The 16,115-nt window shown below is 37.3% G+C and overlaps 1 protein-coding gene across 1 annotated transcript; it reads right to left on the bottom strand.

Moving 5' to 3' along the window:
• Nucleotides 1-7,951: 7,951 nt before the first annotated feature.
• On the bottom strand, nt 7,952-8,680 carry LOC120779572. The gene has a single exon (XM_040111914.1). It carries the CDS (start codon nt 8,678-8,680, stop codon nt 7,952-7,954), a length of 729 nt encoding a protein of 242 aa, XP_039967848.1.
• Nucleotides 8,681-16,115: the final 7,435 nt, after the last annotated feature.

Below are 16,115 nucleotides of genomic sequence, written 5' to 3'. Positions count from 1 at the left end.
AAGCGTGAACTTGATTGAGATGATTTTCACTAAGAAATAGCTCTCGTAAATCCTTCAGCTCGTTCTTGGCGCCAACAAAATTTTTAGCATTGTCTGACCAAATGTAACTTGCCACGAATAGCTATAAAGCGCCTAAGTGCATCAAGAAAAGAGCCTGTTGAAATATCTTTCACCAGTTCCATCCAAACGGCTTTTGTGGCGAAGCAAATGAATACGCTAACATATGTAGCATTTTTAAGGTGCTTTCTTACGCGTTTCGGGTTTGAAATAAAATGGTCCACAGTAGTCCGTAACGATAAAGGGGCGCGATGCGTGGATGCGTTCCTTAGGCAATTCAGCCATGATGTGCTCAACGAGGCGTGGTTTTGATCTGCAACAAATAATACATTTTCGTAGAACACTCGCAATAGATTTTCTTCCACCTATAGGCCAAAATTGCATACGAATGGATGCAAGTAGAGACTGAGGTCCTGCGTGGTGATACTTTCGATGAAAATGAGTGATTATTGACGACGTTAATGGATGATTCTTTGGTAGAATCATTGGATGACGTGCCTCAAAGTCTAATGTTGAGTTCTTTAAACGACCTCCAACTCGTCTAATTCCAAAATCGTCCAAAAATGGCGATAACGAAGCGATTTTACTTGATGTGTGTACAACGTTGTTTTCCTTCAGGGCTACGATTTCTGACCTCAATTGTGCTCTTTGGACTAGGCGTATGAACAATTGAGTCCCATGATGGATATCTGTAGTTGTGAGCAGTGATCTTTTCGATTTTATAAATTTGTATATGTATCCAAAAATACGCTGCATTGTTCCGAAGGAGTTGATATATTTGAACGAAAAAGTTATGTCGGGTTTATCAGAAACGTGCAAAACCTTTTGACGAGTTTCTGGTAGAGATATATGAAGTGCGCATGGTTGTGGCCACGAAGACTCAACGTTTTCCAAAAATTGTGGACCATACGTCCAAAGTCTTGACCTTAGGAGCTCCTTTGGTGTAGCGCCCTTTGATAGGATGTCAGCTGGATTCATGGAGGTTGGAACGTAACGCCACTCCATGCCTTTAGTTAGTTGCTGTATAGCGCAAATTCGATTGGCAACAAATACGTTGAACTTTGGAGGTTCCTCTCGTAGCCATGAAAGAACCACTGATGAATCCGAGCAGCAGTAATAAGAACAATCAAATATATTCATTTTTTTTAATTCAGAAAATAATTGCGCCAGTAAGGCGGCCGCACAAAGCTCTAATTTGGGAACTGTCAACGTTTTCAGAGGGGCGAAACGAGCCTTGGAGCACAACAAGTGAACTTTAATGCCGTCATCCTTAACTGAGCGAACGTAAACACAAGCGCCGTATGTTTCCAGACTGGCATCACACAATGCTTGTATTTGAACAGCAGCGCCAGGCAAAGGAACATAGCGTGGAAATGATGTGTGTTGACGATCAACAAAATCGTAACAAAATGCTAACCATGCTGTGCACATGGAAAGTGGTAAACTTTCATCCCAATCGAGCTTGTCTCTCTACATCCTTTGCAAAAGAATTTTAGCTCTAGTAAGTGTGGGGCCAATCAGACTTAATGGGTCGTAGAAACGTGCTACGGTAGACAATACGGAAAGCTTGGAACATTTTTCCGATGTTTGCTGAGGATTGTATTTAAACAAAAAGACATCCTTCGATGGATTCCAAACAAGTCCGAGAGTTTTGACAATATCGCTGGATTCATCGAAACTAAGAAGACTTTCTCTATCAGCAACAGGAATTTCGCTGAGAACATCTGAGTTGTTAGAGCACCACTTTCTTAACTGAAAATGACCTTTAGAAAGTAGGTTTGTAGTTTGTTGCCTGATTTGTTGTACTTCCTCTACTGAACTTCCTCCGGAGATAAGATCATCTACATAGAAATTTCGAAGAACGATTTCTGAACCAAGCGGATAAGCTGAGGATTCATCTAATGCTAGCTGATGCATAGTACGTATAGCCAAGAACGCAGCAGGCTTGGTGCCGTATGTGACAGTGTCTAACTTGTATATATGTAATTTTTCTTCTGGGGAATTTCGCCAAAGTATGCACTGAAGCATATTATCTGGAGATGTTACTCGAACACATCGATACATTTTGCAAATGTCCCCAGTGAGTGCAATTGGAAAGGTACGAAAACGAACAAGAATGTTGAAAAGTTTAGGTTGAATGGTAGGGCCAGTCATGAGTATGTCATTTATGTAGTGATAACCCTGAAGTTGTGGCCGCAGAACCGTCAAAAACAACTCGCAACTTCGTTGACGTACTATCATCCTTAATAACGCAATGATGGGAATCATTCTTTCAGAAACTAATGACATATGACCAAGGTGCTCATATTTCTTCATGAATGAGCTATATTTCGCCTTTAAATAAGGATTTCTACTAAGTTTGCGTTCGATATTCTCAAATCTGCGTCTAGCAGCTAAATATGAATTATCAAGTCAATCTAAGCTGCGCTTAATGGGTAAGCAAACCGAATACTCGCCCGATAATAGGCGTGAGTAATTATTTTTGAAATGTTCCTCACACTCGAGGACTTCTTTAGAAGTTTTGGCGATTGGTTCATGAACATGTTCAATTTCCCAAAAGCGGCGAACTAATTTGTCTAACTGGATATCTTTATCAATTCCAATAGGTGATCTCTGGCTTACAATAAATGTTGATAGTTGAGGGGTTTGCTACTGTTTAATTTCGTAACCATTAGATACAAATGTATATATGTATGTATATCTTTAAATGGTTATCACGCACAATCGAAATAAAAGTACCGGGTACACTTGAGTTTATAATGACAAAGTATGTAATTTATTATAAAAATCTTTTCTTTTGTATAATTTTATTTTGAAGTTAAATCTCCAATATTAATTTTAACAGATAAGTTAAATGTTTTAAAATTTAATGTTACTAGATTGTGGGCGGTCACAGTGGTAATTGCAGCGCGCGAGATTGGTGTCCAAAAAACGTGGGTATATAAAACGGATGGTGATGCTCGAACTGTGTGTGACTAAATGTGTTGTATGTAGGTGCTGGCGAAAGGTGTCGACGCGGCGCAGTGTCAACGAATGTGTCTGCTATCCTGTTGTCCCTCCTTTTTGTTTAGTGGGTGTACTGATGAGGTGAGTTCTGTTGTAGTTTCATCAGCAGCTGTGGTGAATTGAGCTCTGTTATTAGGATGCGCCACTTTTACCGAGTAGAGGGGGTGGATGCTTAACTCATTTAAACATCCTGGGCCCCCTAGGCGAATATTTTGCCTAGTTTTGTATGTAGTCAAGAGACATGTAATTCGGCTTACTGTTGGTTGAGTAACCGAGGCCGCAGAATATTAGCTGTAAGAAGCGATTTTGGTTTTAATAGCCAATTGCATTTTGTGTAAATATTGGTGCTTTAGGTACTAATTGATTTTGCGCGCTTTGACGACTTACTCGTATTGTATTATACCAAAAAAGTTGTTTGCTTTTAATAATTTTATTAGCGGTTATTTACAACTTCCTATTTTATCGGTTTGGTATACCGGTATAGCCTTTTTGTATGATCGGCAATTGTTTGCATTTAATTTACTGTTGGCTTATGAAGGATAGTAACTCCACGCCTGGCTCAGATATGGCCAGAATGGGCACTCCTTAGCCCTGGAGTTAGGACTAGGAAATTAGAGGGATCTTGCGAGAGAGTGGCCGTGAATGGAGAACGGCTTCGAAATTAATTTGATGCTTTGTATAGCTGATTCGACTAAATGTTGCGTCAGTAATCATAAGTGGCGAAGGCCACCCTGGGGGGTCGAAAAATGACAGATATTTGAATTTTTATTATTGTCAGATTGAATTCTGACTTTGGTCTTTCTACCTTTATGTGGGGTATTAGAAAATTGTGGCTCTATTGGTTGTTGTACGACATACCGGCCATTATTTGATCGAGTAGTTGTGGCTTTAGAAAAGCCTTCACAATACCGATCTTCTTTAGTTTTGTTTAATATTTGGGGAAGTTTTCCTATCTTTTTAAATTACCTTAATTGTAAATTAAGACATGGATTTTGTTGTTTCTCAACTTGAGTTGTCATGGTGATAATTGGCTCTGCAATTAGTCCACTTTGTGTTTCTCTGTGCAGCGTTTTAGCTTTTTGTGCCTTTGAACAATATGGTGTCTCTTGGCAATTTTTAAAATTTTGGATTTCGGGATTTGCTTTTGCTAAACCCATGGTTCCTTTTGTGTAAGCGCTTCTTTGGCGTAAGTTAGGATATATGCTGTAATGAAGCATTGTATGATGTCTTTTATGACAATATAAGCAATTAAATTTGCTTTTGCAAGTTTTCAGATTGTGTGTATGGGACAAGCAGTTTGTGCAGAGTCTTTTTGATCTGACAAAGTTGTTCCTTTCGTTAATGTTTAATTTTTTAAACTTCTCGCAAGATGTGAGTTTATGCCCTCTTTTACATAGTTCGCATGACATATGTTTTCTTTGTTCCGATGTGAACGATTGTATTTTGTTAAAAATCCTATTTGATTTATTTTTGCTTCTGGCTTGGGGTTTTTTTAATCTTCCATTTTGGTCGTTCTTAGTTTTGATTATTTTTTCTTCTAACCTTTCCGCAATTTCATATTGGGTGGTGAGAAAATCTTTCATTTGTTGCCACGTTGGGCACTTTTTTCGTGATGAGAGCGATTGCTCCCATAGAAGTAACGACTTTTCTGGTAATGCGGCGGTGCAAATGTTTACCAGAATTGGGTCCCAGCTGTCTGTGGGAATATTTAGTGTCGATAGAATCGACAAACAATTTGAAACAGTGGATTCTAGTTTGATGAATTCTACACTTGTTCCTTTCTTTCATTAGTGTCTTATCGACTTGCTTATCGACCAGTATTCTTTCGTTTTCAAATCTAGCTTTTAGAGCTTCCCAAGCCAAATTGAAATTGTCGTCATTTAATGCCAACTGTTTAACTATTTCGCCTGCTTGACCTTTTGTTTTGTATCGGAGGTGATACAGTTTTTGTGCCTTTGATAGTTGTGGATGGTTGATGTAAATGGCTGTGAACATGTTCCGGAAGGACGGCCATTCTTCATAACCTCCGTAAAGGTTTCTGTATCACATGCAGGCACCTCGAGTTGGATGCCTGAACTTGCCTCTTGATTGTCTATTTGTGGCATCTTTACTCTACTGTGGGGAGTAGGTGCAATTGCTTTAATGAGCTTTAATTGATCGGAGATCAAAGCTTTTGTTTCTTCATATTGGTCTAAGCAGTTTTCATATATTGCGTAAGCCGAGTGTTTCAAATTTTGTGGTAGGTCTGAATCGTCAGATTCTACTATGGCGTCATGAGCCGTTTGGAGACGATCCCAGAAATTTTTAAGATTTTAGCCTTTTATTTCTAATAACGATTCCGAGTTTTCGTGAATCGGTGAAGAGACAAATCTAGTGCAGTATCTTGTTAAACTGTCACTTACTGAAATAAATTTAGCAACCTGTTTTGGGCGTGTAGCATCTGCAGGTGTATTTTGATTATTGTTGTTGTTAACCATTTTTTTCAAAATAATATTATTTATTTATATTTTAGTTCGAAAATATATTTCAATTGTTAATTGCTATTAAAAACCGTACTTTTTATTAATTAAATTATTTTACGTCCGAATATTTTGTATTTAGGTACACCCTAATACTCGGACTTGTATATACATACATACATATGTACGTATGTATGTACTTATATTTCGTGCAATTGACAGCTCGTTGAAGAGATCAATTCGCTTTTTACATTAACATGCACAAATTGTTTGTATGATTTTATGATTATGTTTTTGTTCTTAAGCAATTGAGAGCTCGTTAGAGAGATCAATTCGCCTTTTGTGTGCAATCCTGCTTGTTTTTGTTTGCCAAAGAACAAGAGGTATTGCCGGATAATTGCCAATGTGGACTTAGGATATGTGGTTGTACAAATAGGATGTGTTAATATGTATTTTCTATAGTTCTCACAAATTATGTATATTTTGTTTTATTATGTATATTTGGTTTTTATGATTTTTCTTTTTTTTTGTATGTAATACAAATATTTTTATTTCGTTTTATCGCTTTTACTTGTGTACGGAACTTAACGATTAGTCATTTGAAATGTTTAAAAATTTAATAAAAAAACAATGTACATACGGTACTTTATAATGTCCTTGGCAGATTAAATACCGTGTGTTTGTATATACTTGTACTTATATTTTTGCGCGAAAGGTGAGAGTGCGAGAAACGTAATAGAAAACGTAATACATGTATGCATGGTAAAATTAGATTAAATGAACTGAATACGCTCACTTTGTTTTGTAGGGTATATTCCTGCGTATAGCATGTCTGTTCGTTTGTTCTCCCAATTCCTATGCTCCAGCAGGCTACCTCCTTGTGCTGTTGTTTTGTTGTAAGTATTTTGTGTTTTTTATTTTTTATTTTTTTTTATCTGTTTGCGCGCCCGAATAGTATTTGTTGTATTTATACATATACTTTTAGTTTAGTGGTTTCGCTCCCGTTTTGTAAGTTGTTTTGCTGTTTAGGTGCTCTTACATTTCGCGCCCGATTTATGTTTTTTTTGTATATTTTGGTATTATCCGCTTATGTTTTGTATTTAGATTTCGCGCACTTTAGTTTTAGTTTGCTAAATCCTTTTTTGTTGTTTTTTGACACGCACTTGTTATATGGGTATACATATTTTGAATATTATTTGTTTATATACATATATATTTGCAGGTATATATTTTTTTCTTGTGTCACTGCACTGCTCTGTACTTATGTATGTGTTTTTTTTATGAAATTTTGTAGAAACCAATAGTGCCTTTCGGTAAGGCTCGAAGGACCATGTTTAATTTCGTAGCCATTAGATACAAATGTATATATGTATGTATATCTTTAAATGATTATCACGCACAATCGAAATAAAAGTACCGGGTACACTTGAGTTTATAATGACAAAGTATGTAATTTATTATAAAAATCTTTTCTTTTGTATAATTTTATTTTGAAGTTAAATCTCCAATGTTAATTTTAACAGATAAGTTAAATGTTTTAAAATTTAATGTTATTAGATTATGGGGGTCACAGTGGTAATTGCAGCGCGCGAGATTGGTGTCCAAAAAACGAGGGTATATAAAACGGATGGTGATGCTCGAACTGTGTGTGACGAAATGTGTTGTAGGTGCTGGCGAAAGGTGTCGACGCGGCGCAGTGTCAACGAATGTTTCTACTATCCCGTTGTCCCTCCTTTTTGTTTAGTGGGTGTACTGATGAGGTGAGTTCTGTTGTAGTGTCATCAGCAGCTGTGGTGAATTGAGCTCTGTTATTAGGATGCGCCACTTTTACCGAGTAGAGGGGGTGGATGCTTAACTCATTTAAACAGCTACCAACCACCAGATAAAACCCATCCCAGTCGAGTCTTTTGAAGAATGGGTAACCCAAGTGCCAACTTTATCTGCCCTACACAAATGATTTCGAAGAAAAGTCCTGCTCCGATGAGCATATCGATGCGCTGCGGTATATTGAAAGCAGGATCAGCTAGTTGAATATTCGAAGGAACATTCCAATCATCGGTCATGACTGAAGTTCCAGGTTGATTATCAGTAATCGTTTGAGCGATAAGAGCAGTAATGTTTGTTGAGTAATCTGAAGTCCGCGATTTTAATACAAGATTGACTGAGTATCCATCTGTAGGAAAATTTGCATCTCCAATTCCAGAAACCGTAGCGAAAGATTTAGATTTATGCAGTTGAAGTTGGTTTGCGAAGCGACTTGTGACGAAGTGAATCTGTGATCCAGAGTCCAAAAGTGAGCGACAAGGTACGAAAGTTCCGGCACGATTCTTTACTAAAACGATTGCAGTAGCTAAGAGCATAACATCAGATGGAGATCGGTAAGCAGAGATGTCAGGCAGCGTGGGCAGCGTTGCAGTCATGGCATTAGCTTAGACAGAGTTTGGTATTAATGATACTTCGTGACCATTAAATACACAAACACCCAGTAAGCTATTTGAAGCAACAAAGGATTTTCTTTGATGTGTACTCACGGTTTTTCCAGTTTTACCAAATGTTTCAGCTTGGGTTTGTAATGCATGCTCTATGTTCTCGAGGGTACGACATCGATGTTCTAAAAATGCAGCTAATGATTCCCACGATGGTAACTCGTTTATTGACCAACTTTCTTCCCATTTTGCTTGAGTTACGTTGTTCAACTTTTGTGTTAAGAATTGTACCACTATGCAGTCCGCTATTTGCTCTTTTGAACCAAGTGACTGCAACGCACATATATGCGAATTTACCTTGTCAGTCAACGCTCGCAGCTTGCCGACGGTACCATCTGCTTTGTCCATCCCGAAAATCTCCTTGATATGTGCCTGAAAAATAAGACGTTTATTATCAAGTCGTTTAATGAGGAGATCTAATGCGATTTTATAATTAGCCTCATTTATTTCCAACGATCGTATGGTGTCAAGAGCAGCACCACTCAAACAGGAACGCAAATGTTGCAATATGTCCACATCGCTTAGGTCGCTGTCCTTATCGATGATTGATGTGAACATCGAATAGAAATTTGTCCGCTCTATATAGGAACCAATGAATTTAGGCAACGTTAATTGAGGCAAACGTGAACGATTAGTATTCACTATAATAGGCTGGAATTCATTGCTGTTCATCTTGAATGTAGAACAATGTTAAGAAGAGCTACGCTTTCCAATTTCACGTTGTAAAGTAGCCTTCAACTGAACCAAATTCGTATCAAATTGGATAAGTAAATCTCTTCCAATAGATTCAAAGTCATGCTCTTCCAAACTTGTGTGTGCAGCCAAGAAGTTAGATTCCAGTTTGTTAACTGAATCAATTATTGCTGTTAAAGCATATTCGTCCATGCTTTGGAACTGCTCCGAGTCCATATCAGTACATATGCATTCAAGGCGCTTAAATGTCACCCTGCCCATTTGGGGAATGTTGACTTATGGGACTCTCATTTGCAGGAATGTTTGCAGCTGGAGTACCACCGATTGATTGGTTTAACGACATCTATATAATAATCTATCTATCTATATAAATAAAAATGAATTGTTGTTCGTTAGTCTGATTAAAACTCGAGAACGGCTGGGCCGATTGAGCTGACTTTGATTTTAAAATGTTTGTCGTAGTCCAGGGTAGGTCTAAACGGTGAGCAAATAAGGAAAAATTACGAGGAAGATAGAGTAAAACGACAATTCCATTTTCCCATATAAAAGTTGACCACTTACTTGCTGTCAAACATTTGACGTTATTTGTACTCTCAGTTCCACTCGAATTGAAGAACGCATTAAAACAAGACTTTTGAATCGACAACTTAATATCAACTTTGCTCATAACATCGTGTATTTAAATTTAAATTTCAAAATATATAAATATAATTAATGTGTTGACATGTTTGATGGTGCCAACCTTACAGTGTTACCAACTCTCAAAAATACTTTTATTATAATAACGGGACATCTCTGCCTGTGCAGACTCCACATTGCTCATTGCATACTAGATATAGAATACTACATAGTTTGTCATATATCGTAAGCTAGAAGCTGTCTCTTCAGCAGTTTAACATCGCAGTTTTCATTTATATGAAAATTTCGAAGAGGCAACATATCCCATTTCACGTATGCCGACGGCATTTTAAATTTGGTAATATGAAAATTAGAAGAGCGAGTTAAAACGGTTGTGTTATATTATAAAAATAAAGTACAATTTCAAAATAACATTTAATATTTAGTATAATATTGTTAATTTATAGAAATATTATGCAAATTGGGTTGGGAAGTCTTAAATTTAATAAACTTATACAAGCATAAATCAAAATAATCATTTCTCATTTTAAAGTTTATTATTTTAATTGGTATATAAAAGTTATGCCACAATTATTATATAGTAGTCCAAAAATATAAATTCTTATTTTTCCCAGAAATACATTTGTAAACAAAAGGATATTTATCCTTTTTTTATGTTCCAAACAAAAGATTTAAGGAGTTCAAGAGCTCAAAACGTGCCCTATATCAGCTACCTACCCGACGGCATTTCGCAAATGATAAAATAAATTTTTCAATAGCTCAAAGCATACGCTTCATCTTCTCGAACCTACCTACCCTACGCTTTTGCGCAAATGATTATATCATGATAGCAAATGCCCACATACAGATTTGGCAATGGCAATAACAGTTAGTATTCTATAAATTCTATTCTGTCGAGATGCCCTGTAATAAGTGTATCCGAACATTCCATTGTTTTGTCATCTCATGTAAAAAGCACGTGTATCCGAACGTTACATTGTTTTGTCCATAAATTTATAGACTTTTTGCTGCGCTCCTACTTTAACATCCTTGGTTTTGTTATCTCATGTTAAAAAAAAGAAATATTTAATTGGAGAAATAAGAAAGTAATAAGTGTATCCGAACGTTACATTGTTTTGTACATACATTTAGAGACTTTTTGCTGCGCTCCTACTTTAACATCCTTGGTTTTGTCATCTCATGTTAAAAAAAAAGAAACATTTAATTGGAGAAATAAGAAAGTAATAAGTAAGTAATAAGTGTATCCGAACATTCCATTGTTTTGTCATCTCATGTAAAAAGCACGTGTATCCGAACGTTACATTGTTTTGTCCATAAATTTATAGACTTTTTGCTGCGCTCCTACTTTAACATCCTTGGTTTTGTTATCTCATGTTAAAAAAAAAGAAACATTTAATTGGAGAAATATTGAAATACTGCTAAAAGTGATTTTCTTCTCGCTGCTTACAATGCCGAGGAAAAGAAAACGACCTGACATAGGTCGTCGAAGTCGTGTAAATGGGCAACGAGCTACTTTACGCTCCAACCGCACTAATGACCAGCGAGATGCTGATAATGATAACAGTCGTACAAGTATGGGAGAATTACGGTCAAGAGTAAATAACTATCAAGTGTATAGGGGGAGAATGGAACGAGTTCGTGCACATCGATCACAACAGCAGCGCTTGCACGGATAACGAATTTAATCGATTCCGCAGACCAATGCTCCTGTAAACCTCGAGACGAGGAGCATTTTCCTACGATCCGGAATTTGAATATAGTGCCGACAAATCTGTGACGATTGGAAAAATGTCAATCATTTGTCAACATTGTAAAGCATTAAGTACAGTAGTGAACCTGCAGGATTATGTTGTGCTGGTGGCAATGTACAATTGCCTCAATTGGTTCCACCACCTGAACCATTACACTCATTGGTTAATGGGATGGAAAGTAAGTCTAAACACTTCTCATGCTAACATCCAAAAATATAATAATTGCTTCCAAATGACATCGTTTGGTGCAACGCATATAGTACAAGACGGGTTCATGCCTATACTTTCAGGTAGTATACCATAATTGTTTTAGTGAAATTCTAATTTGTATTTGTATCACAATTAATTTAACCAGTTCTTAAACAATTACAGATACAAGGACAAATTCATCACCTACTGGGGCAATGCTGCCAGTGCCAGATGCAGATCATAAATTTTTGCAAATTTACTTTATGGGCAATCAAGATGTGGAAGTTGATACACGTTGTGGTCATAATCCAACCGTCAAGCGAATCATTGTCCAACAACTGCAAACATTTCTTCACGAGAATAATGAATTAGTGAAGATGTTTAAAATGGCACTGGATCGGACGCCATCAGACAGCCATAATATTGTAATAAGAGCCGACAAAACACCTGCTGGAGAGCATGCAAGGAGGTTTAATTCACCGACAATAGATGAAGTGGCTATTGTCGTTGTTGGAGAGAATTTGCAATCAAGAGATATTGTACTTTATCGCCCGAACAATGAATTGAAACGTGTATATGAAACGCATAGAGCTTATGATGCTTTACAATACCCATTAATTTTTTGGCAGGGAGAGAATGGGTACCATTTTAATATCAAAATGGTTAATCCAACAACAGATAATTAGATTATACAAAATAAAATATTTTACTTACTTCCAGGTGCTGATACACACAAAAAAGTCAGTGCCATGAATTATTATGCATACAGACTCATGATCCGTGAAGGTGAAGTAAATCACATTTTGATGTGTCAACGGCTCTATCATCAGTATTCAGTGGACATATACGTCAAAATTGAGACTGAAAGATTGACATACATCTGTCTTAACCAACAGCAGCTTCGATCTGAAGAGTACATTCATCTTCGCGATGCAATCAATGCTGACGGCAGTGTAAATAATGTAGGAAGAATGACAATTTTACCGGCCACTTACATCGGAAGCCCGCGCCACATGCACAAGTACGCTCAAGATGCGATGTCTTATGTTCGAAAGTATGGCCGTCCAGACCTATTTATTACATTCACCTGTAACCCACAATGGATTGAAATAAAAGAACTGCTACACAACCAAACACCACTTGATAGGCATACATCACAGCCAGAGTTTACAAGCAAAAATTAAAATCTTTAATGAATTTCATTACAAGCATCGTGTGTATGGCCAAGTACGTTGTTGGATGTACTCTGTTGAGTGGCAAAAGCGTGGTTTGCCACATGCTCATATATTAGTCTGGTTGGTTGACAAAATAAGGCCAGAAGAAATTGATTCCATTATTTCAGCCGAAATTCCTGATGAAACGGTTGACCCAAAATTGCATACGATAGTAACTAAACACATGATACATGGACCTTGCGGAGTTTTCAACAACAGCTCACCCTGTATGATCGGCGGTGCTCCAAACGGTACCCGAGAAACTTGCTTGCTGAAACCATCTCGGGAATCGATGGTTACCCATTGTATCGTCGGCGATCAGTTGAGAACGGTGGACAATCTGTAGTATGTAGATGTCAAGATAAAAGGACAAGATTTTCATGTAGACATGGCCATGTTCGCAGTAACAAACACAAATGATGAAGTGTCTCACTATCAGATGGGTCGCTATGTAAGCAGCAATGAGGCTATTTGGCGCATGTTTTCGTTTGCAATTCATGAAAAACATCCCACTGTATTGCATTTGGCAGTTCATTTAGAAAATGGACAACGAGTGTATTTCAACCCAAACAACGCTGTGGATAGAGTGGCACATCCACCTGTGACCACATTGACAGGTTTCTTCTCAATTTGTGCAACTGATCAATTCGCTCGCACTTTGCTGTATGCTGATATGGCGCGCTACTACACATGGAATGCATCATCAAAGTCTTTTCAGCGTCGTAAACAAGGAACACCACTTGAAGGATATGAAAATGTATTTGCCACAGATGCTATAGGCCGTATATATACAGTACATCCTAATAACGATGAATGTTATTATCATAGATTGTTATTGGGTAATGTTCCTGGTCCGACATCTTTTCAACAATTGCGAACAGTTGATGGACATCTGTGTGCGACTTACCGTGAGGCGTGTCAATTATTACGGTTGCTTGAAAACGATTCGCATTGGGATGATACGCTCAAGGATTCCGTGATATCTTCATCGCCGCATCAAATTCGCACACTGTTTGCGATTATAATATATCGACATGTTTCCCCTCAAATCCGAATGATTTGTGGATGAAATAGGGATGACATGTCTGAGGATGTGGTGCATCGCGTGCGTTGTGAAACTTTGAATCCTACATTGGAAATTACGGCAAAGATTTACAATGACACATTGATCATAAAAGAAGATGTGTGTTTGCTGATGGCAAATAAAGTACTGTCGTGTTTGAGCCTGACAGCACCCAATCGTGCTATGCAAGATGCATTAAACCATGAGTTGTAAAGAGAACTCCAGTACGATACTCAAGCTATGACCGAAGCAGTACGCACAACTGTTCCGCAATTGAACGAAGAACAAAGGATTGCGTACGATCGTTTAACGCAAGCTGTAAACAGTGGGTCTGGGGGGATTTACTTTCTTGATTCTCCTGGGGGTACTGGGAAAACGTTCCTAATTTCATTGCTATTAGTGTTTAAACTCAACAAAGATTTATCATTCCTTACCTCTGGTGGGGGGAAATGAAACCGTCTTTCGTCGAGCGAGAAATATTTCATTCTGATTATATTGTAAATATTGTACACCTTATATACTATTTTAAGTCTTACTTATCTAGTTAAATATTATTTGTACGGCACACCACATGGGGTTGTTTTCAACTATACAATGCAATACATATGTGTGTGTGTGCTGTCATACAAGATCTTGAGATTTTTGATGAAGAATACGGATACAATAACCACCATAAGGGTTGTTTTTCTGTATTGTATTCTTATTACATATTTTTTATTTTATTTTGCTGCATTGCATGTAAATGCATTATGTATGTATGTATTAATATATAAATAGATATTTATATTTAGTATAATTTCGGCTTTGCATATAAATAAGCATGTTCAATGATATTTGAACATATTGCCGAGGGAAAGAAATGGTTATTAGTGGACTGTGTATATGTTTTTATGATCTTAAATATTACAAATTTCTTAACTTATCTTATTTTAAGAAAATAAACATGTTCAATTTTGAACAATTAGCTAAGATCCGATCGCAAAATGAGGGGCAGGGCCTAGCGTTGGCTTCATCTGGAATAGCAGCAACTTTATTAGAAGGCGGACGAACTGCACATTCAGCCTTAAAATTACCATTAAACATGCATATCTACGAAACGCCAGTTTGCAACATTGCCAAAAATAGCGCTATGGCGAAGGCTCTCCAAGTATACAAATTGATAATTTGGGACGAATGCACAATGGCCCACAAGAGGTCGCTGGAGGCACTAGATAGGACGTTAAAAGATTTACGTGATAACCAAAACATTTTTGGTGGAGCTATGATACTGTTGTCAGGTGATTTTCGTCAGACTCTTTCAGTAATTCCTCGATCGACTGTTGCTGACGAAATAAACGCATGTCTAAAATCATCAAATTTGTGGCCGCACGTAAAGACACTACCATGAACTACTAACATGCGAGTATTTTTGCAACAAGATCAAACTGCGACTGTGTTTTCGAAGCAGTTGCTGGATATTGGCAATGGTAAGGTCGCAGTTGACAGCTCGACCGGATTAATGACTTTTCCCACAGATTTATGTCACTTCACAGAATCGAAAAAGGAGTTTATTCAGCGTGTTTTTCCGGACATTAAACAACAATATAATAACCACGATTGGCTAAGTGAACGAGCAATATTGGCAGCAAAAAACAAAGATGTCGATGATCTCAATGCTACCATTCAGAATTTCCTTCCAGGAGAGTTGTTTACGTACAAATCAGTTGACACGGCCACAAACCAGGATGACGTAGTCAACTATCCTACAGAATTTTTAAATTCTTTGGACTTGCCTGGACTACCGCCATATAATTTGAAATTAAAAGTAGGGTCAGTTGTCAGCATGCTGCGTAACATAAATCAACCTCGACTTTGCAATGGAACGAGATTGGTTGTGAAGAAACTCATGAATAACATCATCGAAGCTAAAATAATCAAAGGAAAATACAAAGGAGAGGATGTCATAATCCCACGAATACCTATGATTCCAACAGATTTGCCATTTGATTTTAAGAGGTTGCAATTTCCCGTGCGTCTGACGTTTGCGATGACCATAAATAAATCGCAAGGCCAATCGTTGCGAGTTTGCGGAATAAACTTAGAGTTTCCCTGTTTCGCACATGGACATACGTAATTATACGTTGCGTGTTCGCGTGTCGGAAAACCAACATCCTTGTTTATTTACGCACCGCAAAAAAAAACTAAAAATATTGTCTACCAGAAAGCACTATATTAATTAACTGTATATGATCATAACTGTGTTGTATTTAATTTGTTTATCATGTTCACAGTCCAGAAACGAGCATATCCAAGAAAATTTTAAATTTTTGTATATGAAGTGTAAAAATATAAATAAATGATTTAATATGTATATAATATGTACATTTGGATTCTTAATGTCAACGTGTATTAGTAATTCTTTATTTCCATCAACTTGGCTCCATCTACTTGAGAACCACTTGGCTCGCCAGGACATGATAATATGGTGGAAGTATTAACATTATCAATGTTGAACTGCTGGCTGTCTTCAATAACATCAATATCTACCAGAACATTCTTGGTGTTGGGCTTTTGGCTGT

This window comes from Bactrocera tryoni, unplaced genomic scaffold (genome assembly GCF_016617805.1).
Source record: "Bactrocera tryoni isolate S06 unplaced genomic scaffold, CSIRO_BtryS06_freeze2 scaffold_11, whole genome shotgun sequence".
In the NCBI taxonomy this organism is placed as follows: Eukaryota; Metazoa; Arthropoda; class Insecta; order Diptera; family Tephritidae; genus Bactrocera; species Bactrocera tryoni.
Note: the sequence above shows the minus strand (reverse complement) of the source record. Positions and strands in the feature narration are given on the sequence as shown.

Coding starts and splice junctions, on each gene's coding strand:
- LOC120779572 (XM_040111914.1), bottom strand. CDS start 8,680: ATGAACAGCAATGAATTCCAGCCTATTATAGTGAATACTAATCGTTCA.